Consider the following 25,000-nt stretch of genomic DNA (forward strand, 5'->3'; position numbering starts at 1 on the left):
GTAGGGAAGGAATAAAGTTAAGGAAGGAAGAAGAGAAGGAAACAAGGAAGGATGGGTGGATGGATGAACAGGTAGCAATGAAGGAATGAAAGTAGGGAAAAGAGCAGGAAAGAAGGAATGAAAGAAGTAACCAAGAAAGGAAGGGATGAAGAAAAGAAGGAAAGTAGGGAAAGAAGGAGGGGAAAAAGAGAGAAAGGAAGGAAGGAAGGAAGGAAGGAAGGAAGGAAGGAAGGAAGGAAGGAAGGAAGGAAGGAAGGAAGGAAGGAAGGGAAAAGGGAAAGAAAGGAATGAATAAATAAATGTAAGGAAGGTAAAGTGTAATGAAGGAAGGAGGAGGATAGTGGATAGGTAGGGAAGGAAGAAAAGAAATAAGAAATATATATACCCTGTATATAGAAAGAAAGAAAGAAAGAAAGAAAGAAAGAAAGAAAGAAAGAAAGAAAGAAAGAAAGAAAGAAAGAATTTAGTCTTTTTAGGAATTTAGAAAACGTGTTTCTATTCTCTGAAGTTTTTACTTTTTGTTTTGAACTTATTTCTGTTTTTAGTGAAAGATAAACAAAGAGAGAGAGAGAGAGAGAGAGAGAGAGAGAGAGAGAGAGAGAGAGAGAGAGAGAAGAGACTGATGAAGGAATTCTTGTTTATAGACGCTTTAAATGAGAAGATTCCTGCATATTAAATGTAGTGATTAATGCAGGACAGATGTTTGTGTTGGTATGAGGGGAATAAAACACTGTAACTGCTTCATCAGGCGTTTGTTCTTTTCTGAGGTCTGAATGTGTCTGTCAAATATCAGGCAGAAAGCAGGTGTCGGCTGTGACTCACTGCCCTCTAGTGGACACAATCGGTCATACTGGCGGAGTTTTGAGCTTTTCCAGGTTCTGTATATTCTCTGTATAAAGAGTGAGAGTCTGAATTACAGACTAAAGCAGTGTTTAATCTCTCAGATGTTGGGTGTCAGATGTTGGCGAGTTCAAATCGTAGAAAGAAAGAAAGAAAGAAAGAAAGAAAGAAAGAAAGAAAGAAAGAAAGAAAGAGAGAAAGAACATTAGAATGAAAAAAGAAAAGAAAAGAAAAATTAAACCATCAAAAACTAAGCAATATAATAAAGAAGAACAAGTGGCAGAATAAGAGAAAGGGTAAGAGAATAAACTGTATAAGGGAAAAAGTAAAGAGGAGAAAAAAAGAAAGAAAAAAGTTTGCATATGAACAGTGCTCAGAAAAACTAAATGTGTGTGTGTGTGTGTGTGTGTGTGTGTGTGTGTGTGTGTGTGTGTGTGTGTGTGTGTGTTGCAGATGTTGTTGCGAGTGAAGGAGAATGAGATCGAGTGCTTGCAGAAGGAGCTCAGCTGTCTCAGGGACGAGATCCAGTCATTAATTAAGGTAATGTCTGAGGGAGTGTGTGTGTGTGTGTGTGTGTGTGTGTGTGTGTGTGTGTGTGTGTGTGTGTGTGTGTGAGAGCTGGAATGTTTAGGGAATCGTTTATCAGGTGTTAAATAGTTAGTGTCTAGTTAGAGTCATCTGTACTATGTGTGTGTGTGTGTGTGTGTGTGTGTGTGTGTAGGAGAAGCAGGATCTGAGCGAGCGTTACAAGGCCGTGTATGTGGAGCTCTGTGGACTGAAGGGACTCAGTGACCGTGAGATCAGATCTCTTAAAGAACACCTTCGACTCACTAACGCCACTCTGGCGGAGGAGCAGCAACTGAGACCATAAACTCTTCACACACGAAGGAACTCGGAGACGTGCAGAAGCTCTCGCTCTCCTCATGAGGCTTCTGTTAGAGATGAGCTATTCTTCATGCTGGCTTTGCTACCAGTAAATAATAATAAAAAAAATATATATTATATATAATCATTGTGTGTTCCTTTGAAAGCTGTTTGAAGACCAGCTACTGAAAATGTACACACCAATTAAACATCAGTTCACATTATGTGATTCTGTTTTGTTTTGTTTTTTTGTACACAATTTTTTTTTTCATCAAAAAACGAAGCAAATTGAAAAAAAAAAAAAAAAAAAACAGACTTTTATGACATTTGGCGGACGCCTTTATCCAGAGAGACTTTTTACATTTATGACTTATACATAATTTATATACTTGTACATAATTTATGTATATACTGACATGGTTGATGAGCAGGTGAGGTTTAAGAGCCTTGAACTCACAACCTACTGTAACTGTAACCACTGCCTCATTGAGGCGATTTCATTGTTTCTGTATTTGACTTGCACACACAAATGCAAACGTATTAAACAGATCGATCCTAAGACCCCCAGTGTGACTCTGGACTTCCATATATACAGTGAGGAAAATAAGTATTTGAACACCTGAGAAAGTCAATGTTAATATTTGGTACAGGAGCCTTTGTTTGCAATTACAGAGGTCAAACGTTTCCTGTAGTTTTTCACCAGGTTTGCACACACTGCAGGAGGGATTTTGGCCCACTCCTCCACACAGATCTTCTCTAGATCAGTCAGGTTTCTGGCCTGTCCCTGAGAAACATGGAGTTTGAGCTCCCTCCAAAGATTCTCTATTGGGTTTAGGTCTGGAGACTGGCTAGGCCACGCCAGAACCTTGATATGCTTCTTACAGAGCCACTCCTTGGTTATCCTGGCTGTGTGCTTCGGGTCATTGTCATGTTGGAAGACCCAGCCTCAACCCATCCTTAATGCTCTAACTGAGGGAAGGAGGTTGTTCCCCAAAATCTCGCAATACATGGCCCCGGTCATCCTCTCCTTAATACAGTGCAGTCTCCCTGTCCCATGTGCAGAAAAACACCCCCAAAGCATGATGCTACCACCCCCATGCTTCACAGTAGGGATGGTGTTCTTGGGATGGTACTCATCCTTCTTCTTCCTCCAAACACGTTTAGTGGAATTATGACCCAAAAGTTCTATTTTGGTCTCATCTGACCACATGACTTTCTCCCATGACTCCTCTGGATCATCCAAATGGTCATTGGCAAACTTAAGACGTGCCTGGACATGTGCTGGTTTAAGCAGGGGAACCTTCCGTGCCATGCATGATTTTAAACCATGACGTCTTGGTGTATTACCAATAGTAACCTTGGAAACGGTGGTCCCAGCTTTTTTCAGGTCATTGACCAGCGCCTCCCGTGTAGTTCTGGGCTGATTTCTTACCTTCCTTAGGATCATTGAGACCCCACGAGGTGAGATCTTGCATGGAGCCCCAGTCCGAGGGAGATTGACAGTCATGTTTAGCTTCTTCCATTTTCTAATGATTGCTCCAACAGTGGACCTTTTTTCACCAAGCTGCTTGGCAATTTCCCCGTAGCCCTTTCCAGCCTTGTGGAGGTGTACAATTTTGTCTCTAGTGTCTTTGGACAGCTCTTTGGTCTTGGCCATGTTAGTAGTTGGATTCTTACTGATTGTATGGGGTGGACAGGTGTCTTTATGCAGCTAACGACCTCAAACAGGTGCATCTAATTTAGGATAATAAATGTAGTGGAGGTGGACATTTTAAAGGCAGACTAACAGGTCTTTGAGGGTCAGAATTCTAGCTGATAGACAGGTGTTTAAATACTTATTTGCAGCTGTATCATACAAATAAATAGTTTAAAAATCATATATTGTGATTTCTGGATTTTTTTTTTTAGATTATGTCTCTCACAGTGGACATGCACCTACGATGACAATTTCAGACCCCTCCATGATTTCTAAGTGGGAGAACTTGCAAAATAGCAGGGTGTTCAAATACTTATTTTCCTTACTGTATATATTTATATATATATATGGTGCTTGTAGACACACTATGGTATGAGCTTTTTGCACATTGTATTCCACATTTAGTCCCAATTTGCACTTCTAATTCCCTCCACTCTTCTGGGAAGATGTTCCTCTAGATTTTAGTGTGTGCTTATAGATATTTGTGTTCTTCAGACACAAATGTGTTTATAAAGTCAGGTACTGGTGTGGGTGAGATGAGGAGGCCTGGGGTGCAGTCAGAGTTCATCCCAAAGGTGTTCAGTAGGGTTGAGTTCAGAGCTCTATAGCAGGAGATCATCCACTCCAACGCATTTGTAAAGCAGATCTTCGTGAAGCTCCCTTTGTGCACATGCTGGAACAGGTTTGGGTTTCTAAGTTCAAAAATGTGAAAAGATCAAGAAAGAAGCAGAGGCAATATCGAGTCAAGTGTTTTATTTCACTCCGACAAAACTGTACATGCAAAACACACACTTTGGCTTAAGAAGGAAAACAGTCTGAATTTCAGAGTCAGGCACTGGAGGACTATTGTGAATGTAAACAGTAGATGATAGCTGTGTAGTGATTTGGTATGATATTGCATTGATTCCAGTTAAAGTTATTATCAGCATGTGACACCATTTGCTCCTTAGTCACACTGTGAAGAGAGAGAGAGAAAAAAAATTGTTTAACCACAAGCACAAAATCATTGCCTGTCATTCCATTAAATAATTACTACAGCGATTATAAACCTCGTATTAGTGTAGCTGATCTGGGATGAAAACAGGATTTAATTTGTTTGGAGGGATAAAAAGTTTGGACTCTAGAACAATGTTAAAAGGTCATATGGGCTGATGAGTCCAGATAAAACCCTGCTCCAGAGTGATGCGTGTCTCAGGGAAAGCAGAACGGAATCATCCAATAATTCTTAATGCCTACTCCACAAGTCTGTGGGGGCAGTGTTATGATCTGGGGATGCTACAGTTGGTCCGGTCTGGGCTCAGCTATTACTTATATATTTTTTTCCAGTGTTTTTTTTTTTTTCCTTCAGTGAGATATTGCCAGGATTCATCAGGCTCATGCTGCATGGTTCAGGGACCACGAAACAATCTTCACACAGAATCCAGACTTTAAGCCCATTGAGAATCTTTGAGATGCACAGGAGAAGATTTTACAGAGTGGTCCAACTCTCCAGTCATTAATTCAAGATTTTGGTGAGAAATTAACGCAACTCAGGACAGAAAAGCAAACGTTCCGATATTGCACAAGCCATTGCAAATACGTGCTGCAATCAAAGCAAAAATGGCAGTCCAAAGAAATATTGACCTTTTATTGGCCATGCAGCGTATTTTACCCCAAATCCATTTTAATGATTACAGCCAGATTCTTGAAAAGCCAATAAAAGTATTATTTAATTACAAAAATAAAATTTGTATTCGATCTACCATTCAGTATATAGTTCACTTCTAGCCATTTGATGTGTTCTAATTACATGAGAAAGGATTTTTAATCCTACTCTAACCAAAAACTCACAACTGCCAAGTTATAAAAAAAGTACAAAAATTCCTAGTCTAATGCGTGACATACTCCAAACTCTATTTTCTATGGGAGAAAAACGTGTAATTAAAAAGTTCTGCTCTCGCGCTTGTCTGTACATAGTTTTTAAATAGATTTACATGGTTTTAACTTTTAAAAATGCTGTCGTATTGCCACATTAAGCTTTTTTTCCTCCACGTTAAGTGCTTTCAAATGTCCTGTCTAATAACCGTACAAGTGTGTTTGGACTGAAACAGAATGAACCCATTGGAAAGCTGAAATCTTTAAAGACAAAATTTGTTTATGTCAAAGTCTTGAATTTCAGGAGACTGTGAAGGGGAAACGTACCAGCACGACCCAGCCGGCACAGACGTTCCTCAGTCATCATCGTCATCAGGAACGAAGATGTCGTGCTCTTCGAGAAGAGCCGCAAACTGCTTGCTGAGGAGTGTGCCGACGTAGAGGAACGGGGCCACCACCACCGCCATGCGTACGACGCCAAACGGGATCTGGAACATTTCAACAAATCACTGTTAATCAGTATTAACAAGACTGTAATGTAAAGATTGCAAAGATCTACTTCAGGTGTTTTTCCAAAGCTGAGGCGCTCGATTCAGACCATGCCAGGTTCCTGATACACCTCAGCTGTGGTACATTTTACATTTTTCTGTCCTTGGTCACCTGGTAGGGGTGTGTATGACACTTAACAATGAAGTTATACCTAGGGTTGGACTAATCCTGAAAGACTGGACTGAAAAACCCACATTATTCTGCCTTCATCTTCATAATATTTCAGCATTCTTTAGGATTTCAAATCTATAGGCAGCTTATAATCTATAAAGTGTTATTTAGACATTCATATTTCACTTGTCATTTGGGCAATTTTTTTTTTTTCTTCTTAAAAAAATTACCTTATTTGTACGATTTAAATGGTTCTCCTGTAAATCGTTTTCACTTCCGCATTCACGAAAAGAAATAACACATTTTGATTGGTCCACACAAACGTCCGTCAAACATATCACTTATTTTCATTGGCTGCTGAGCGACCGGGTTACAACACAACACCCATTTCTCCCAAATTAAACATTAACCCTTTTTTAACAAACCTTTTATAAAATGTTTTTGTACGTAAACACTTTAAACCAGAAATAAAAAAATATATATAATTAATTATATATATATTTTTTTTTATTTAGTTTTTTTATTTCTATTAAATAAGGCGATCATTACTGCCAAGCATTGATTGGTCAGCCTACACGTCCATCAAACAAATCTTGCACTCTCATTGGTTGATATTAATCTAAGGACATCCCTATAGATACTCCAGGTTATATAGTAGCGTTGTTCGGAAAGAAAACACGTACTTTGTCAGGTTTGGGGAGAATGGCTCCCGACGTGGATGTTACCGCGTTTCGACTCGGTGCGACTCCGTTGACATTTCGCGAGTTGAATCGGGCGTTTCCGGCGAGGAATCCCCGGAGCAGGACGCGCGCTGCCGACGCCATGTTTCCCGTTTTATATTTGGAGACAGGGTGAGCGCTTGTGTGGGAGAGTTACTTCCTGGTTTTTATGGTCACTTCCGCTAGAGGGCGCCAAAGACCCGGTCTAGAACTCGTTGCAAATATTTCAGGATTTTTTTAAAGAATAAAATGAAAACCAATTAAATATAAAGTAGCAGTCAAAAGTTTCGAACACACCACACCTCTAATTAATGTTTTATTATTTTCAATATTGTACATTAATACTAAAGACATCCAAACTATCCAGTTATTGGCTTCATTAGGGATTTATATAAGGGCAGTGGTATCTCAGCGGGTACTAATCAGAAGGTCAGGGGTTCAAATCCTGATGCTGCCACTGTAGGCCCCTTAACCCTGTATTTTTTGCTTGACTGTGGGGGAGGTGGAAGTTTAGTGGTTATAGCATTGGACTTTGAGTCTGAAGGCTGTGATTTCAAATCCCAGTCACACCAAGCTGCCACCTCTGGGCCTATATCTGCTCAGATGTACGATTGAGAAATGTAAGTCGCTCTTGATAAGGGCGTCTGCCAAATGCCGTAAATGTAAATGATCCTGTGCTCTGGCCCCAGTTTCCTAACGTTGCGTAGATATGCGAAAGAAGAATTTCACTATGCTGTATTATGTACCTTTAACCTTCAATAGGCACTAAATCTATACATTTCAATGTTATAACCTCTTTATCTCTGTAAAGCTGTGTAGAGACAATGTCCACTGTTAAAAGAGCCCAGAATTTGAATAGATGTATGGAATTATGTAGTAAACAAAAAATCCCAGAAAATGATTGTCCAAAGCAGCTCAGCAAACTCATAGCATTCTCTCAAGTCCAGTCTCCAAAACCATTAAACGCTATGATAAATCAGGCTCTCATGAGGACCATCCCAGGAAAGGAAGACCAAGAGCTACCTCTGCTGCAGATTATTAATGTATACCAATTACCAGTCTCACAAACTGACAAGTTATACAAATGCTTCTCAGATTTCATGTGACATATCTGACAGATGTCCAATGTTCAGAGGAGAAGAGGAGACTGTGTGAGTTTTTGAGGATTTGGATTTGGACTGTAGTTTATGTCAACAGTCTGCTACACTGCTACGACAGCACTGACTCAGGACTACAGTTTTGCTTCTGATCACCATCACTGCACCCCACAACATCGTGTATCTGTAATTAATGGACATTCAGTGCAACCCAGATGAGGATGTGTTCATTTTTGAGTCTGGTTCCTCTCAAGGTTTCTTCCTTATGCCACCTCAGGGAGTTTTTCCTTCACCACCGGCTTGTTCATCAGGGACAAACTTACACGTATACAGTACATCTTATCCATTTTTATCACCACATATGTGTAAAGCTGCTTTGAGACAATGTTCATTGTTGAAAGTGCAATACAACTAAAAATAAATGGAACTGAATTTGCTTGGGCCAAAAAACACAAGAAATGTACATTAGATCAGCGGTAAACTGTCCTTTGGTCTGATGAGTACAAATATGAGATTTCGGGTTCCTAACCCGTTGTCTTTTTTAGACTTAAAGAAGGTGAAGAGACAGTTCCTAAGGGTGTGGAGCATAAAGGAGAAGGTGTGATGGTGTTTCACTGATGAATCTATTGGTGATCCAGTCAAAATTGAGTGTGTTGATCTAAATCTGTTAAAAATCTATCTATCTATCTATCCATCCATCCATCCATCCATCCATCCATCCATAAACCGATTGTACGCGGCTCTCTGTATCGTCCAATAAGATAAATGTATGTATTTGAGTGACGTTAATTTTGACCAATCAGAAAACACACGAGCTTAAACCGCCAACGAATCGTCGGATGGGGCGGGAACGATGTGGGCACGTCTGTAGGCTTTTTTTCACCACAGGTAAAAATGGCGCCCAGCTCGAAATCGGAGAAAGAAGACAAAGGCAACAAACAAAAACAGCAGCGGAAACACAAAGAGCACGTCGTGAAGCTGCTCGCCCGCGGAAAGGTGCTTAAGCGACTCGTATTTCTCACCATGTGAGACAATAAGTTGCTCACAGAGACGGGTTCAATTGCGCTGAGGACATTGGGCAAGCTAAACCTAGCTATCGGCTCGGTTCCAAATGGCGCACACTGTGGACTTGTAGTGGCACTACGCAGGGCACTTGAAAGTGTTACTGCGGTGGTTGTGAAGTGCACTAATGTAGGGAGTACCTCGCTATATGGGATACAGCCCGGTAGCAGCAGCAAACTGTTTGCTACAGCTCATTTTTTTGTCTGAAGTTAGAATTGTTTTTTTTACATTTAAAAACCTTGACAATTGTATAGTACGCGTTTTAAACATATTTTATATTATATTAGCAATGATGATAAGAAGTACAGTGCTAGAAGGAAAACCAGACAAGCTTCCAGAGAGAGAGAGAGAGAGAGAGAGAGAGAGAGAGAACTAAATAAATAATGTATTATGTTGTATAAATAATATAAAAATGTATTGCATGTGGTCATTAAGGGTGGTATAGAATGTGTGCAAGAATTTTTCCTTTTAACCTGCTGTCAGTCAATATAAGATCTTTAATGTTGTCGAGATATTTGACATCTTGATGTGTCTCTGTCTCTGTAGTTGTCCGGCCGTGTGTCTCAGAGACTGTTTCGCAAGCTGCCACCCCGAGTGTGTGTCCCCTTAAAGAGTATAGTGAGTGAGGAGTTCCTCCGGGCAGGGTGAGTGTGTGTTTGGATGCTTTGACTCTGTACACTCAACTTTTTACCTCAGGGGTGAAAGAATCTCCGGTGTCCATGACAGTCACATATCCTGATATTCTATACATATTCAAGGGAAGTGGTAGTGGTCAGGGGTTCAAGCCCCATCATTCCAGGTGAAGGTCAGGGGTTCAAGCCCCATCATTCCAGGTGAAGGTCAGGGGTTCAAGCCCCATCATTCCAGGTGAAGGTCAGGGGTTCAAGCCCCATCATTCCAGGTGAAGGTCAGGGGTTCAAGCCCCATCATTCCAGGTGAAGGTCAGGGGTTCAAGCCCCATCATTCCAGGTGAAGGTCAGGGGTTCAAGCCCCATCATTCCAGGTGAAGGTCAGGGGTTCAAGCCCCATCATTCCAGGTGAAGGTCAGGGGTTCAAGCCCCATCATTCCAGGTGAAGGTCAGGGGTTCAAGCCCCATCATTCCAGGTGAAGGTCAGGGGTTCAAGCCCCATCATTCCAGGTGAAGGTCAGGGGTTCAAGCCCCATCATTCCAGGTGAAGGTCAGGGGTTCAAGCCCCATCATTCCAGGTGAAGGTCAGGGGTTCAAGCCCCATCATTCCAGGTGAAGGTCAGGGGTTCAAGCCCCATCATTCCAGGTGAAGGTCAGGGGTTCAAGCCCCATCATTCCAGGTGAAGGTCAGGGGTTCAAGCCCCATCATTCCAGGTGAAGGTCAGGGGTTCAAGCCCCATCATTCCAGGTGAAGGTCAGGGGTTCAAGCCCCATCATTCCAGGTGAAGGTCAGGGGTTCAAGCCCCATCATTCCAGGTGAAGGTCAGGGGTTCAAGCCCCATCATTCCAGGTGAAGGTCAGGGGTTCAAGCCCCATCATTCCAGGTGAAGGTCAGGGGTTCAAGCCCCATCATTCCAGGTGAAGGTCAGGGGTTCAAGCCCCAGCATCCCAGGTGACTCGTGCGTGCACGTTTAGAGCGTGTTCTTTCACTGCGATTCAGTCTATTATAAAGCATTTCGAACGATCTCAAATTTTAAGATATGGGTCCATAAATATGTACATTTACGGCAGTCAGCAGACGTCCTTATCCAGAGCGACTTACAACTGAGCAGGGGAGGGTTAAGGGCCTTGCTCAAGGGCCCAGCAGTGGTAGCTTGGTGGTGGTGGTGGTGGAATTTGAACTTGTGACCTTCTGATCCAAAGTCCATTAACCACTGAGCTTCAACCTCCTTAAACTCTTTTTTTTTTTTTTTATTTAGAAAGAATGACTTTATGAAGGTAAAAGAAAATACCCATAAAAGGTAAAAATTGATTTAAACTCTTTGGAAAAGATCCTCACAGGAGTCCATGTAGTAGTTCTTCAGGTATCAGCACAATAACACACTCAGTAAAATATTGTCTATTTATCGTTATTTATCAAATAAAAAATATATCGAGATATTTTTATTTGCCGATATCACACACACCCATAGGCCTGTTAAAATATGCTACATTGTGGGTTTATCTCAGCAACCTGAGGTAGAGCAAAGAGCTTTAAGGCTGCGGGTAGAAAAAAAAAAAACGAAAAAATAAATAAATAAAAAGAAATTTTGTACGCAGTCCAACTCGCTTGTGTTTAGTCTAATGAATTGCATAAAGCAGAACTGAACTCTTTTGCCACAAATTTGCCACAATTTTCCTCATTTATTATTTCATAATATTCAGAACTATAAATATTTTATGAATTTTTTTTGCATCTTAAAATATAAACTTGTAGATGGATAATGTTTGTGGCTCTTGGTTAAAAGTCTCAATGTATTCTAAGCACCTTCATAGGTGTGTGTGTGTGTGTGTGTGTGTGTGTGTGTGTGTGTGTGTGTGTGTGTGTGAGATGATTTATCCACCTTTTCACTCATCTTCATTACAGACACATCTTCCTGGGCTTTACAAAGTGCGGGCGTTACGTTTTATCTTACACAAGCGATTGTGGTGAGGACGATGATTTCTCCTTCTACACCTACCATCTGTACTGGTGGGAGTTTAACCTGCACAGTCGCCTCAAACAGGTAACTAACCGTAACTCAACTCAGAGTAGCCCCACCCCACCACCACCACCACACACGATGTACAGAGCTCTTTGTTGTTCTCAGTCTGTGAACTCAGTGTTTTTGCTGTGCCAGGTTCCTGGGTGTGTATGTAACAAGGTTCATTCTCTTGTTTTACTCAGGTGCACCATGTGCGTTTGTTCGCGGGTGAAGACATCTACAGTGAGCTGTACCTGACCGTCTGCGAGTGGCACAATGATCACTCAAAGATCGTCATCTTCGGATTCAAGTGAGAAGCTTACATTTCTGTCTCAGCAACATGCACCTCATCCCTGTTCATGATCACTGGGATTTACACACACACACACACACACTCGTGCGCGCGCAACACCTCCTACACTCACACAAACACCACAGTCCACACTTCCTACACTAATACACACACAGGCCACGGTTTCCCCACTGGGACTGGCACAGAGTTTTGACATTGTTTATGGGTGCACTGGGGCCACGCCTCCTTCACTCAGACTAACGCATAGGACACGCCTCGTTCGCCCAGACTGACTCGCAGGACACGCCTCGTTCGCCCAGACTGACTCGCAGGACACGCCTCGTTCGCCCAGACTGACTCGCAGGACACGCCTCGTTCGCCCAGACTGACTCGCAGGACACGCCTCGTTCGCCCAGACTGACTCGCAGGACACGCCTCGTTCGCCCAGACTGACTCGCAGGACACGCCTCGTTCGCCCAGACTGACTCGCAGGACACGCCTCGTTCGCCCAGACTGACTCGCAGGACACGCCTCGTTCGCCCAGACTGACTCGCAGGACACGCCTCGTTCGCCCAGACTGACTCGCAGGACACGCCTCGTTCGCCCAGACTGACTCGCAGGACACGCCTCGTTCGCCCAGACTGACTCGCAGGACACGCCTCGTTCGCCCAGACTGACTCGCAGGACACGCCTCGTTCGCCCAGACTGACTCGCAGGACACGCCTCGTTCGCCCAGACTGACTCGCAGGACACGCCTCGTTCGCCCAGACTGACTCGCAGGACACGCCTCGTTCGCCCAGACTGACTCGCAGGACACGCCTCGTTCGCCCAGACTGACTCGCAGGACACGCCTCGTTCGCCCAGACTGACTCGCAGGACACGCCTCGTTCGCCCAGACTGACTCGCAGGACACGCCTCGTTCGCCCAGACTGACTCGCAGGACACGCCTCGTTCGCCCAGACTGACTCGCAGGACACGCCTCGTTCGCCCAGACTGACTCGCAGGACACGCCTCGTTCGCCCAGACTGACTCGCAGGACACGCCTCGTTCGCCCAGACTGACTCGCAGGACACGCCTCGTTCGCCCAGACTGACTCGCAGGACACGCCTCGTTCGCCCAGACTGACTCGCAGGACACGCCTCGTTCGCCCAGACTGACTCGCAGGACACGCCTCGTTCGCCCAGACTGACTCGCAGGACACGCCTCGTTCGCCCAGACTGACTCGCAGGACACGCCTCGTTCGCCCAGACTGACTCGCAGGACACGCCTCGTTCGCCCAGACTGACTCGCAGGACACGCCTCGTTCGCCCAGACTGACTCGCAGGACACGCCTCGTTCGCCCAGACTGACTCGCAGGACACGCCTCGTTCGCCCAGACTGACTCGCAGGACACGCCTCGTTCGCCCAGACTGACTCGCAGGACACGCCTCGTTCGCCCAGACTGACTCGCAGGACACGCCTCGTTCGCCCAGACTGACTCGCAGGACACGCCTCGTTCGCCCAGACTGACTCGCAGGACACGCCTCGTTCGCCCAGACTGACTCGCAGGACACGCCTCGTTCGCCCAGACTGACTCGCAGGACACGCCTCGTTCGCCCAGACTGACTCGCAGGACACGCCTCGTTCGCCCAGACTGACTCGCAGGACACGCCTCGTTCGCCCAGACTGACTCGCAGGACACGCCTCGTTCGCCCAGACTGACTCGCAGGACACGCCTCGTTCGCCCAGACTGACTCGCAGGACACGCCTCGTTCGCCCAGACTGACTCGCAGGACACGCCTCGTTCGCCCAGACTGACTCGCAGGACACGCCTCGTTCGCCCAGACTGACTCGCAGGACACGCCTCGTTCGCCCAGACTGACCCGCAGGACACGCCTCGTTCGCCCAGACTGACCCGCAGGACACGCCTCGTTCGCCCAGACTGACCCGCAGGACACGCCTCGTTCGCCCAGACTGACCCGCAGGACACGCCTCGTTCGCCCAGACTGACCCGCAGGACACGCCTCGTTCGCCCAGACTGACCCGCAGGACACGCCTCGTTCGCCCAGACTGACCCGCAGGACACGCCTCGTTCGCCCAGACTGACCCGCAGGACACGCCTCGTTCGCCCAGACTGACCCGCAGGACACGCCTCGTTCGCCCAGACTGACCCGCAGGACACGCCTCGTTCGCCCAGACTGACCCGCAGGACACTCCTTCACAGGTGCCCTGTGGACATGTCATAGATCTATTTTGGAAAGTATATGTCTTTTGTGTGTATTTTGTCTGTGTACCGTGTGTAAACACATTTTCTGTGTGTGTGTGTTGTGTGTCAGCACTCGCAGTAGCACTGCTCTGATAAACATGATGATGAGTGATGAGAATAACAGGGACATTTACATCACGATCACCTCCATGCCTCCTGCACAGCGGTGCCAACAGTGCTGCCCTCTGCCCACTACATCAACCATACGCACAGGTACACACTCGCACATGTATACACACTCATGCCTACTCTGGGCTTAAATGCATATTTGTAAGTTTAACACCAGCGTGCGTGTGTGTCTGTGTGTGTGTGTAGGAGGGGAGTGTCTGGAGCACGGCTATGTCCTGAACGCTCGTTATCAGGTGGTATATCCGTTCCCCACCTTCCAGCCAGCTTTGCAGTTGAAGAAGGATCAGGTCATCCTCCTCAACACCAGCTACTCACTGGTGGCCTGCGCCATCTCGCTCTGCTCTGGTCAGCCATCCTGTGTGTGTGTGTGTGTGTGTGAGAGATATAAATAGCAAAATTTAATATAATGATATTAATATATAATGATGACCGAAATCATGAAAGCTGCATCTTCCAGGTGGAGAGCAGCATCAGCAGGCGGATGGACAGAGTAATCAAATCCTCTATCGAAAACGAGAGACTCCATCTTCCTCCTCTCATCATCCTCCCAGCCCTTCCTCTTCCTCCTCCTCCTCCTCCTCTCACGGCTCACCCGACCGTAGACCGACCAACCCCCACACGACGCCGCTCTCCCCCGCCCGATCCCAAGCCGCGGTCCGAGCACGCGAGTTCGCCGCTGACATCTTCCGCCGCGCTCAGGCGGGGATGGACGGAGACGCCGAGCGCCGAAGGAAGGACGCCGAGGCTAGAGAGGCGAAAACCTTGGAACGAAGGAGAGCGGAAGAAAGAAAGGTGGACGCAGACGAGCCGTCTACGTCACACCAGAAAGGAAGCGATCCGGAGGATCCCAGCGTCTCGTCTAACACGGTCATGTCCCCGGCGTCCACATCGTCTTTGTGCTCGCTTTCGCCACACGTCGCACCGCCGACATCCGCATCCGAGCCGGGTTACGTGAACTATACACAACTCAGGTACAGGCTGCAGCAACCCGGGACGTCAGAACAGGACAGCAGTAAGACACGCACACATATATATTGTATTAAATAAAACATTTATAAAAAAAAAACACTTAGGGGTTGTTTTTGTGTCTCAGGAGAAGAAGAGGATAAAGTCCAGCTGCCGTTCACCGTCTCTGACCTGAAGGGACGAAACCTGCAGCTGGTGACTGGACAGTACGCAGGGCCGGTGTGTATCAGAATCAGTATCACTGCATTCAGTATTCAGAACCCCTTCACTTTTTTGCCAGTGGTACTATAATTGTTTAGATTTTTTTTTTTCATTAATCTACTCAGTATTATGACTGCGTTTCAGTGCCACCTTTAATTGAAGATTGAAACTCGGTTCTGGAAGAAATCATGCTTATCACATGACTAAAACATCCCACAAGTGAAGCATGGTGGTGGCAGTATCATACTGTGGGGTTGTTTTTCTGCAGCATGGGCTCGGTTAAGGGAGATAATCCTTTATAAAAAGAAAACAGGTTCCGCAGCATTAAGGAACTCGGACTGGGCCAAAGGTTCACCTCCATGACCTTTTGTTTCCATACTTTTGCCCTATACGGTTTTCTAAAACGTAAAATTAAGAAATTTGTATAAATTTTTTTTTATACATTTGAAAACGGCGTCTTCGTCAAAAGACGCTCCGTGTCCACACTTTCGTTTCAGTCGTTTCCCAAAAGTCGCTTATCCACACTACGTCTGAACATGCTCGCATCCCTTTCCTGCGCACGTGCAAAACGTGAGATGCTCCGATTTATTGAATATTAAAATGAAAACCATGTCGAAATATATTTTGTCATTATGGGGTCCTGAGTGTAGCTCAATTAGGAGAAATAAACACTGTGAATGATTGTAGTATCAGGCTGCAATATAACAATGAAAAAAAAACAGCTTGACCTTATAAACTCGGATGTTTTTTTTCCCCTCTCTATACACCTGAGGTTTAGACTGTAGTTAACGGCGTGGAATCTGTCTGATTTATCCACGTACGTCTCTTTCTCCATCAGTGTGTGTGTGTGGAGCAGCTGACCCTGGATTTCGAGTATCTAATCAACGAGGTGATCAGAAACGATGCCGAGTGGGCCTCCCAGTTCTGCTCCTTCAGCGACTATGACGTCGTCATCCTTGAGGTGTGTGTGTTTGTGTGCGCGCTAACGTGTTATTTCCATGACAACAGTGTGTTCTTGAGGTCTGTTTCCGTGACGACAGGTTTGCCCTGAGACAAATATAGTTGTGATAAACATCGGACTTCTGCTGCTGGCCTTCTCCAACTGTGAGGAGGAACACAGCAGGTACACACACACACACACACACACACACACACAGATTAACTTGGTTATATCTTGGATATGAATTCTGTGTGTGTGTATGGCCAGGCCCAAGTCCTATCATTCCAGCCTGCAGGTCAGCTGGGATCTGAACACGGGCGCCTGCTGCACCGTCGGGGTCGGGGACCTCACAGAGGTCAAAGGTCAAACCAGGTAGACCTGGCGTGTTAATATTCAAATGAGCCTGCCTTCTATGTGTTTTTGATTTTCTATAAGCCTTATGATTGGTCAGAGTGATAGTTACACTTGTGATAAGCACCGCCCACTTTTATTAAACGTTTGTGTAAGATAAATTATTTTTCCCCAGTTGTTTGAAAGCAGTCTCTCATTCTCTTTCTTTCTCTTTTTCCCCCCTGCTTCCTTTGTTTCTTTTACTCAGTGGGAGTGTGTGGAGTTCGTATAGGAAGTCGTGTGTAAACACCGTGATGAGGTGGCTGGTCCCCGAAAGCAGCTCGCGCTACATCAACCGCATGACCAACGAAGCCCTGCACAAAGGTGTGTGTGTGTGTGTGTGTGTGTGTGTACGTTTCGACGAGTCCTAAAAAGTCTTAAATTCGCAGTCGTGGGTCGTAAGTAATTTCGAGCAGGTCTTAATTTTCCGATATCCACGTAACGCCGCTTCTAACGCTCGTTACAATCACCCTTTCTTTAGCTCGTCCAAATATAATTGGCCGTATTACGACTACAAATTGAGACCAACACGCAGCAGCCAATCAGATTCGTTATTGGAGCGAATCTCTCGGAATGTAGCACAGACGTAAAAACGGATTTTATTCTTCAGCTACGACGAAGCAAGAGTTCAGCGATTCCTGGGTCGAGGGCTCGGTTACGGCCGGTCACTGCCGGTCACTAACAACGTGCTTGTGTGTGTTTTTAGATGCCGTGATTTTTAATTTCATTCTTAATGTTCTTAAAAACGTCTTTAAAAAAAAATCGTACATTTGATGTTGTGAAATCTGCTGAAACCCTGTGTAACACTCCTCGTTTTTGTTGCTTTCTAGGTACCTCTCTTCAAGTTCTTGCTGACAGCGACAGAGCCACGTGGATCGTCCTGTAACGAAGACACACGCACGCACGCATTCAGAGAGGTTTTGATCTCTCAGTTCACGTTTTGTATTCAGAAATACAGGTGTGGAGCGAAGCCTGGAGTCCAGAGAGCCATACAGACTGCTGCTGCACTGAGATTCTTTACCCACACGAACAAAGCGTCTTTAACACGCCGTCTTTTTTTTTCTGTTTTTTTTTTATTGTGTGTGTGTGTGTGTGTGCGCGTACGTGATCGATACGTTTGTGTGCATGGATAATAGCTAATTCGACGGCGTGACCAGCGTCAGTATCAATTAGTATGGACACGTTTATCTCGGACCACGCTGCTGCATCAGAGGGAGGGGTTTTGTTGTTTTTTTTATATATATATTATCTCTTTTAAAATCAAATACACCTGACGTTCTGAAGATGGTGCTCTAAACCCGGATCGGCGTTTTTTGCGTTTTTTGTTTGGTTTTGAAATTCAGGTTCACGCGATTCGGTTTAACAACGCTTTAGTTTAACATGATTTAGACTTTTGTAAAGCCGTTTCCTCCCTCACACACACACACACACACACCATGTTTCTATTCTTCATCCTTTTTTAATTTATCAATTAAACACAATTTGTTTGACATTTTAAGGGCGTTCGGATATGCCGTCTGTTCCACGCACAGTTCGTGTCATTTCTCCGATGGAGTCAACCCGGCTTCAGTTGTTGGTTCAGTTGTTGTTTTTTGATATCTGAGCAAATAAAACACTAAAACATGCTACCATCCACTATTCTGAACATCTTTGCAGGGTTTTTTTTCTCTAATGATCTCAAGACCTGTAATTTCACACACACATATACGCTGTATGGACAAACGTTTGTGGTCACATGACTGTAAGATTGATAGCTACTTTTTGAACATCCAATTTTACATCGAGTCCCATTTTGTTGTTAGAAAAACCTCCACTCTCAACAGCTGGGAAGATGTTTCACTAGGTTTTGTGGAGATTTGTGCTTCTTTACACACAAGGCTGTTAGTAAGGTCAGATACCCATGTATGTGAGATGAGGAGGTTCCTGGGGTTCAGTCAGCATGAACAGATTCATCTTAAAAGGTGTTCTAGTTCTATAGAAAGGGATCTTCCAACCCATGGAACTCAGATCTTCATGGAGCTGGCTTTGTGTACAGGAGCATTGTCATGCTGGAACAGGTTTCTGAAGGGAGAATTTCATGCTGCCCCCAAAGAAATTCCAGATTGTGCGTCCTGGCCATTGCAGGGTCGATTGGGAGTGACCTACTCTGGGAACTTAATGTGTATGAACTGATGTAGAAGCTACTACAGGGGATGTGTGTGTGTGTGGCATTTTTTTCTCTCTTTCCTCAATGAAATATCGCAACTTTGCTCTGTTACGATGTGCAGAAAATCGGTGGGAAACATTACATATCTATACTGTTCAATTTTTCCTTTTTTTTTTTCTAAGTAGCTGCGCATGACGCACCTTTATACAACATGAACATGATATTGTCTTTACTTAATTATTTTTTAATAAAAACTAACCAAAGTTTTAAACGTCCTCCACGATCAGTTACTGCTTTTGATTAATTGTGTGTGTACCGGGGGGGGGGGGGGACTGACATAAATACATAAATAACCTGAATTACAGTTCTCCATGGAGTTAATAAGCAAAACAGCTTATTTAACATTTTTATGGTGTATCTGATTAATCGAGAAAAAATTATTATCCAATAAATCAATTATCGAAAGAATTGTTCGTTTCCGCGTAGGTATACTCCAAATGATACGTATAACGAAGCCAATTTCCACATAAGAAATAACGTATATTCAGATAATTTGTTCCAGGACCAAGAAAACTTTAATCTAAAATAAAATACATTGATATACAGTAATACAGTATAATAATACATTTATAAGTGATATTTGTTGTATTACTGTATATTGTAACAATAATAATCTAAAATGAGACTCAGAAATAAGACAAAGTTGAAATAAACGCCTTCCTACATCGTTAGTTTCAATGTTGAAAGCTTGTGATAGTAGCAAATTGCTATTATTTGCAATTCTGGTGGATGCTAAACCGCATTTCGTTGTTGTATACCTGAACTATGCAATGACAATAACGTTGTATCTATCTATGAAGCTGTGAGGGGGGGGAAAAATGCACAAAGCGTCTTTTTACTCCAGGTTTTTATTTTCTCTCTGTCACACACCAATAGCTACATAGCAACATCTCCCACGTGTAAAACTTACATCACACTCCAAATAAAGCTCTATAATAGTAGAATAATTAAATTATAAAATTATAATCTTCTAATTGTTACCAAAGTCAGACAGTTGAACTCGTATAGAACATCATCTTCACAAAGTCATGTAGAAATTGAAGTACTTTTTTGAAAAAGAAAAAAAAAAAGAAAATCACTTCGGAAATCTCTTATTAGAAACAAATATAATTACTTACGATTTCAAAATGTCTAGCACGATACATTCGCAACGTGTTTTCGCAACACCCGCTTAAGAATCGAGCGCTCCGATTGGCCACGTCACTTGAAAACCACCGACCAATCCCACGATAAAGCCACAAGAGATTAGCTGCTAAATGACTATGACAGCTGCCATTAGGAACAGGTTCGCACCACGAGAGAAACCATCTAGACGAAAATTCAGTGTCTGTGTGTATGAGAGAACAATGTAGTCGCTGTGTTTGGTGTCTGACGAGTTACGTGGCAGAAATGACTTTGGCTTATGTTGATAATCAGGTATACGATAGTATGAACACGCACGATGTTGATATCAAAATATCAGAAGTTCAACAAGTTTGATTCTGTTTGATCTACAAGAAACTAGTAATCATACGTCGTAAAACCCATGGTCATGAGAATACATTTCTAATATGCATCCTAGACATTCAAAAAATTCTAGCTAAAGTTTCTAAAATCTAGAGTTCCAGCTCCAGATCTGTCCAGCTAATGCTCCAAGGTTCTCCAGGGCCATCCACCTAAGGCTGGCCCAAGGTTCTCCAGAGCCATCCTCCAAACCCTGGCCACAAGGTTCTCCCGCATCAACCACCCGACTCTACCCCCAAGGTTCTCCAGGACCATTCACCTAACCATGGCCCAAACATTCTCCGTAGTCATCCACCTGATCACAACTTCTAAGTTCTCATTTGGACCCTTCCACTTGATCCTATTCTCTTAAGTTTACTAGAACCACCAGTTCTCCATACTCATCCACCTGACCCTGTGCCCTTGGTTTTTAGGAACCATCCACTTAGACCTTGTTCCCTCGGTTACCCGAGGGATAGCCCTCCACCTGACCCTGTTCCCATTGTTCTCCATATCCATTCACCTGGTCCTAGCCCCAAGGTTCTCAGGAACCATTCACCTAAACCCCGTTTCCTTGGTTCGTAGAAAGCATTCGCCCCTGTTCCCTCGGTACACTTTAGCCATCCACTTGATCTCATCCTCTTAGTTCTCTGGAACCTGCCGTCTGCCCCCTCAGCTCCCTGAAGGTGTCCACATGTTCCCACCCCTGTCCACAATCACCACAACCTTTTTACAGCTATTGACTGCTCCCTCAGCTCTTTGGAACGATCCACCTTGGCCACACCTTCTGAATGTTTAAACCTCCACACATCCTAAAAACTCTACAACATTTACACATTTCACCCACACGATTGGATGCAAACTTCGATTCACAAGTTAAACATCACATTTAACATTAATGTCCGACTTGAGCATTATGAGCAGATGCAATAAGCCGAGACAAAAGACCAGGAAAGTGCTGATATCGGCACATGCCTGCTGCTGAAACGTCTTCTGTAGTTTTTGAATGGCTGATGGACGGAGAAGATGCACATGGTGAGGTGATCCAAGCGAACTGAATGACTTAATGGCCTGAGGGCATAAATGGTGGGAGAGCCATGGTAATTTTACTGCATAGCTATGTTTTTTTTTCTTGTTTGTTTCCAAAAGCACAACAGATAGCATAGTAAGCCATATAACTCAATTTATTTATACTCATATTTAAAGTTCTCTGCAGTCAGAGGTTTTTCTTCAAAGGCACAAGCAGTACAATTATTACACTGAGCTCAAATCTCTCTTCTGGCAAAGAAGCATGCAAAAAAACAAAAAGAAAACGAAAAACAGTTCGAAAAATAACACTGCAACTGAAAAAGGGCATCGAGCTAAACTAAATCCCCAATGCATCATGGGTAATCCATCTGCTGTATTAGTTATTTTGCTAAATATCACTAACATATCAGCGTCCACATGAAACAATCAGGACTTGAGAGACGATTGTACCACGATTGTACCCGACTTTCACAACTCTACACGCTGCAATCCTCCTGATCTAGTATCTCCCGCTAGTAACGCGCTAAAGCTAGCATGAGCAAATCGGAATCCTAGCACAGATTAGCGGAAAACGAGGACAAACCCGTAGGTTTAATAGGAAAGAAATTCTCGAGAGAAAAGCGATAAGAGAAAAGACGATTGACTGTGCAAGTCAAAAAGATCATTAAGTCAAAATATATAGATATATAAATAAAATACATTTTCCCATTTATTTTGATGCCTCCAAAACTCTCGACACATCGTTTAAAACAGAAGCCGACATTCTCTGTCTATAAACACTACATAGATAAAAGTTTGTGGACACCTGAACGTAGGATGTGCTTCTTTGTGGACGTTAAATTCCACATTAAGTCTCCATTTAATAAGCGCCACTCTTCTGGGAAGAGGATTTTGAAGATTCATTGAGCTACATGGGTGTTAGTAAAGTCAGGAAGTGATGTAGGTGAGGTGAGGAGGTTCCTGGGGTGCAGTCAGCGTGAAAAATTCATTTCGAAGGTATTTAAGTTTGGAACAGATCTTCATGGATTTGGCATTGTGAACAGGGGCACTGTCATGCTGGAACATGTTTGGGTCTCCAAAGTGAAGTGAAGGTAGAATTTAATGCTGCATCCAAAGACTTCCTTCACAATTATGTATCTCCAGGTTTGTGGGAACAGTTTTGAAAAGAAGCACATATTGCTGGGAAAGTCAGGTGTCCCAATACTTTTGTCCATGAAGTGTGTATGTATATATATATATATATATATATATATATATATATATATATATATATATATACACACACACACACACACACACACACACACACACGCACAAACACACAGCCAGTCATAATATCATACGTAATTTACGATTAAAAGGTCAAAATGACAGAAATCCGAAGAGGCCGTGCATTCAAGTTTTTTCTTTCTTGTTGTTCTTGTGATCTCGAACTAACATAAGTTAATAAAAGACTGCATTTTCTCCACGTTCCCGCACCGACACGCATCCACAAACAGTTATAGTTCTTGTCCACGACGCTGCCTCTAGAGCAGGCTCTTACGCCGAATACGCCGAGAAACTGAGCAGTGATCACAAGGGAACGATGCTGACAATACGAGAAAATAAAGTCGCGCTAACGAGGAAAAAAAACAAATGGCTATTAGGACTTTTCGCATGCTAATGTAAGAAATAAAACATAAAAGCATGCCATCATAGCAAATGAATCCATACTGTGATCTGACTCCAAGACGCACTGTTTGTATTTATTTATATATATATATATATTTTTTTATATATTAACAAACAACACGCCGAACTCGTTTTTACGTTTCTAGCTACTTTCTTTGTAAAAACGTTTAGTTGCTTTAGAGCAGCTTTCGCTTCCTCTTCTTCTTATTTTTTTTTCTTGTCATGTTACCGAGAAAAGTGCGAAGACGGTGTTGGAACGCGTTTCTTCCGAGCCTTAGATTGCACGAAGCCCTGTGGAAAAAGCTGTCGCTATGGAAACAACGACGTATAACAACCAGAGATGTGATTTGCGGCTAAATAATAACATGTATAAGGTTTTTTTTCTTGCTATTGAATCATGAATAGTTTTTTCTTTGTGTAATTGTTGGATTGTATCGGTGTAAAAAATCGTAAACTATATAATTTGACATTAAATAAATAAATGCCTGTGTGTGTGTGGGTGTGTGTGTGTGTGTGTGTGTGTAAAATACGGTCACGCGGCCGGGGTGTATAGAAGGCGTATATAAGGCATATCACTCAAATGAATTTAAGGCATTACACATGATCCACTATGGCAGATAGAACAGTTCTCTCGAAAGGCAAAAATTAATAAGGCAAACGAGCGCATGGCACTGGGAGAGAGAGAGAGAGAGAGAGAGAGAGAGAGAGAGAGAGAGAGAGAGAGAGAGAGAGAGAGAGAGAGAAAGAGAAAGAAAGAGAGAAAGAGAGAAAGAGAAAGGATAAAGCACAAAACTAAATCTCGATATATGATATATCTGTGTGTGTGTGAGAATCAGTTAAGTGTAATATTTATATGTAAAAAAAAAAAAATAATCTCTAAACAGCCCCTATGCAAGTGTATGAGCTGTAAGCATGTATGTATGTATATATATGTGTGTGTGTGTGTGTGTGTGTGTGTGTTAGTTGTGTGTGCTGCCGAACAGATCCGTCCTGGCTAATTTGGCAGGTGGTTCCAGAGACTCCTCCCCCATCGCGCTCGGGTCGACTGGAATCGCCATCTGGTCGTCGTCGCTCTCGTCCTCTTCCTCCTCTTCCTCTTCTACGGCACACACACAAAGCGTTAGTCGTGTATCGGGCAGATATTTATTAATTTACTTTCGAAAGTCCGAGAGATTCAGAGTTGCCTTGGAAACTGCAGAGGGTAAACAGGTTTCCCGTCAAACTTATTGACAAAAAAAAACCCTATGCCGCGAGTACGGGGGCGGAGCTACATAAAAACCATTTATGGATGCAACACTGAAGCGAGAATCCTTGCATGGTTTTTGTGGATTCAAGAAATTATATACATTTGATATACATTTTCGGTGAATACGCCAGGACGGACATTTTTATATTCGCCTATCAAAATGAAATAAACACTGATATGTGAATGCCTTCAACCTGAACCATATACACAGAAACCACATTTAAATCAGCGGGTCGACAGACACCGATAAAAGTTCGGACAATGCCGAAGACGCATGATACTGAACAACATACTTTTAAAAATAGTTTAGAATTAAGCTGTTAGTCCTTAATACATGCGCAGATATCGTCAAAATTAATTAGAATAAAATATTATATACTCACATATATATTTATACAAATGCTTCGATTCGTTTAAAGAGTCATTTGTTTGTGATCAGGAATCAGGCTGGTTGCAATGAATGTGCTTGATTCAGTTCATAAGAGTCGTTTGTTTGAACTTCGCTTCAATAAAAAAGACGAGATTTATTGCTGTTATTTACGAGTTTATGGGTTTTATTATCTCATCACACTGAAGCAGATGGGGTGGCAATGTTTCTTCGCTTTTTCTTAGGGTGGCAGGTGCCACCCCGTGCCACCCCGGTAGATGACAACCCAAATCTTTTGTGCTTCATCATATCATGACATCATAAGCATGTCATATGCATCATATTTCTATTTCTATATCCATCCATCCATCCATCTATATACATATTTATATATCTATATCTATATACACAC

At 43.5% G+C, this 25,000-nt stretch overlaps 4 protein-coding genes across 7 annotated transcripts in view; 2 read left to right on the plus strand and 2 right to left on the minus strand.

Moving 5' to 3' along the window:
* triobpa (TRIO and F-actin binding protein a) overlaps window positions 1-1,938 on the plus strand; it is a 16,611-nt gene extending 14,673 nt beyond the window's left edge. For 2 of the 3 annotated variants that reach the window (XM_083522742.1, XM_083522741.1), the window contains exons 14-15: window positions 1,294-1,380; window positions 1,562-1,938. In XM_083522742.1, the coding sequence (XP_083378868.1) occupies window positions 1,294-1,380; window positions 1,562-1,711 (237 nt within the window). In that variant the 3' untranslated portion in view covers window positions 1,712-1,938. The remainder of the gene's footprint in view (window positions 1-1,293; window positions 1,381-1,561) is intronic. The other variant, XM_083522743.1, reaches the window with a different exon arrangement.
* A 2,200-nt stretch (window positions 1,939-4,138) lies between these two features.
* smdt1b (single-pass membrane protein with aspartate-rich tail 1b) lies at window positions 4,139-6,783 on the minus strand. The gene is made up of 3 exons (XM_083522903.1): window positions 6,598-6,783; window positions 5,582-5,742; window positions 4,139-4,355 (listed from the first exon to the last, which is right to left on the minus strand). The coding sequence occupies exons 1-2, from the start codon at window positions 6,736-6,738 to the stop codon at window positions 5,611-5,613; spliced, it is 273 nt and encodes a 90-aa protein (XP_083379029.1). The 5' UTR covers window positions 6,739-6,783; the 3' UTR covers window positions 4,139-4,355; window positions 5,582-5,610.
* Window positions 6,784-8,565: 1,782 nt separating this feature from the next.
* Window positions 8,566-18,991, plus strand: dcaf15 (DDB1 and CUL4 associated factor 15). Its single transcript, XM_083522766.1, has 13 exons — window positions 8,566-8,726; window positions 9,339-9,436; window positions 11,328-11,466; window positions 11,628-11,734; window positions 14,032-14,174; window positions 14,277-14,435; window positions 14,548-15,102; window positions 15,184-15,275; window positions 16,096-16,218; window positions 16,298-16,380; window positions 16,465-16,569; window positions 16,796-16,911; window positions 17,418-18,991. The coding sequence occupies exons 1-13, from the start codon at window positions 8,625-8,627 to the stop codon at window positions 17,471-17,473; spliced, it is 1,878 nt and encodes a 625-aa protein (XP_083378892.1). The 5' UTR covers window positions 8,566-8,624; the 3' UTR covers window positions 17,474-18,991.
* A 632-nt stretch (window positions 18,992-19,623) lies between these two features.
* rfx1b (regulatory factor X, 1b (influences HLA class II expression)) overlaps window positions 19,624-25,000 on the minus strand; it is a 31,925-nt gene continuing 26,548 nt past the window's right edge. Inside the window, exons 18-19 of one of the 2 annotated variants that reach the window (XM_083522754.1) lie at window positions 20,763-24,074; window positions 19,624-20,684 (exon numbers count right to left, since the gene is read on the minus strand). In XM_083522754.1, the coding sequence (XP_083378880.1) occupies window positions 23,935-24,074 (140 nt within the window). In that variant the 3' untranslated portion in view covers window positions 19,624-20,684; window positions 20,763-23,934. Of the gene's footprint in view, window positions 20,685-20,762; window positions 24,075-25,000 lie in introns of those variants that run through there. The other variant, XM_083522755.1, reaches the window with a different exon arrangement.

Source organism: Silurus aristotelis, assembly GCF_946808225.1.
Source record: "Silurus aristotelis genome assembly, chromosome: 20".
NCBI classification, from domain to species: Eukaryota; Metazoa; Chordata; class Actinopteri; order Siluriformes; family Siluridae; genus Silurus; species Silurus aristotelis.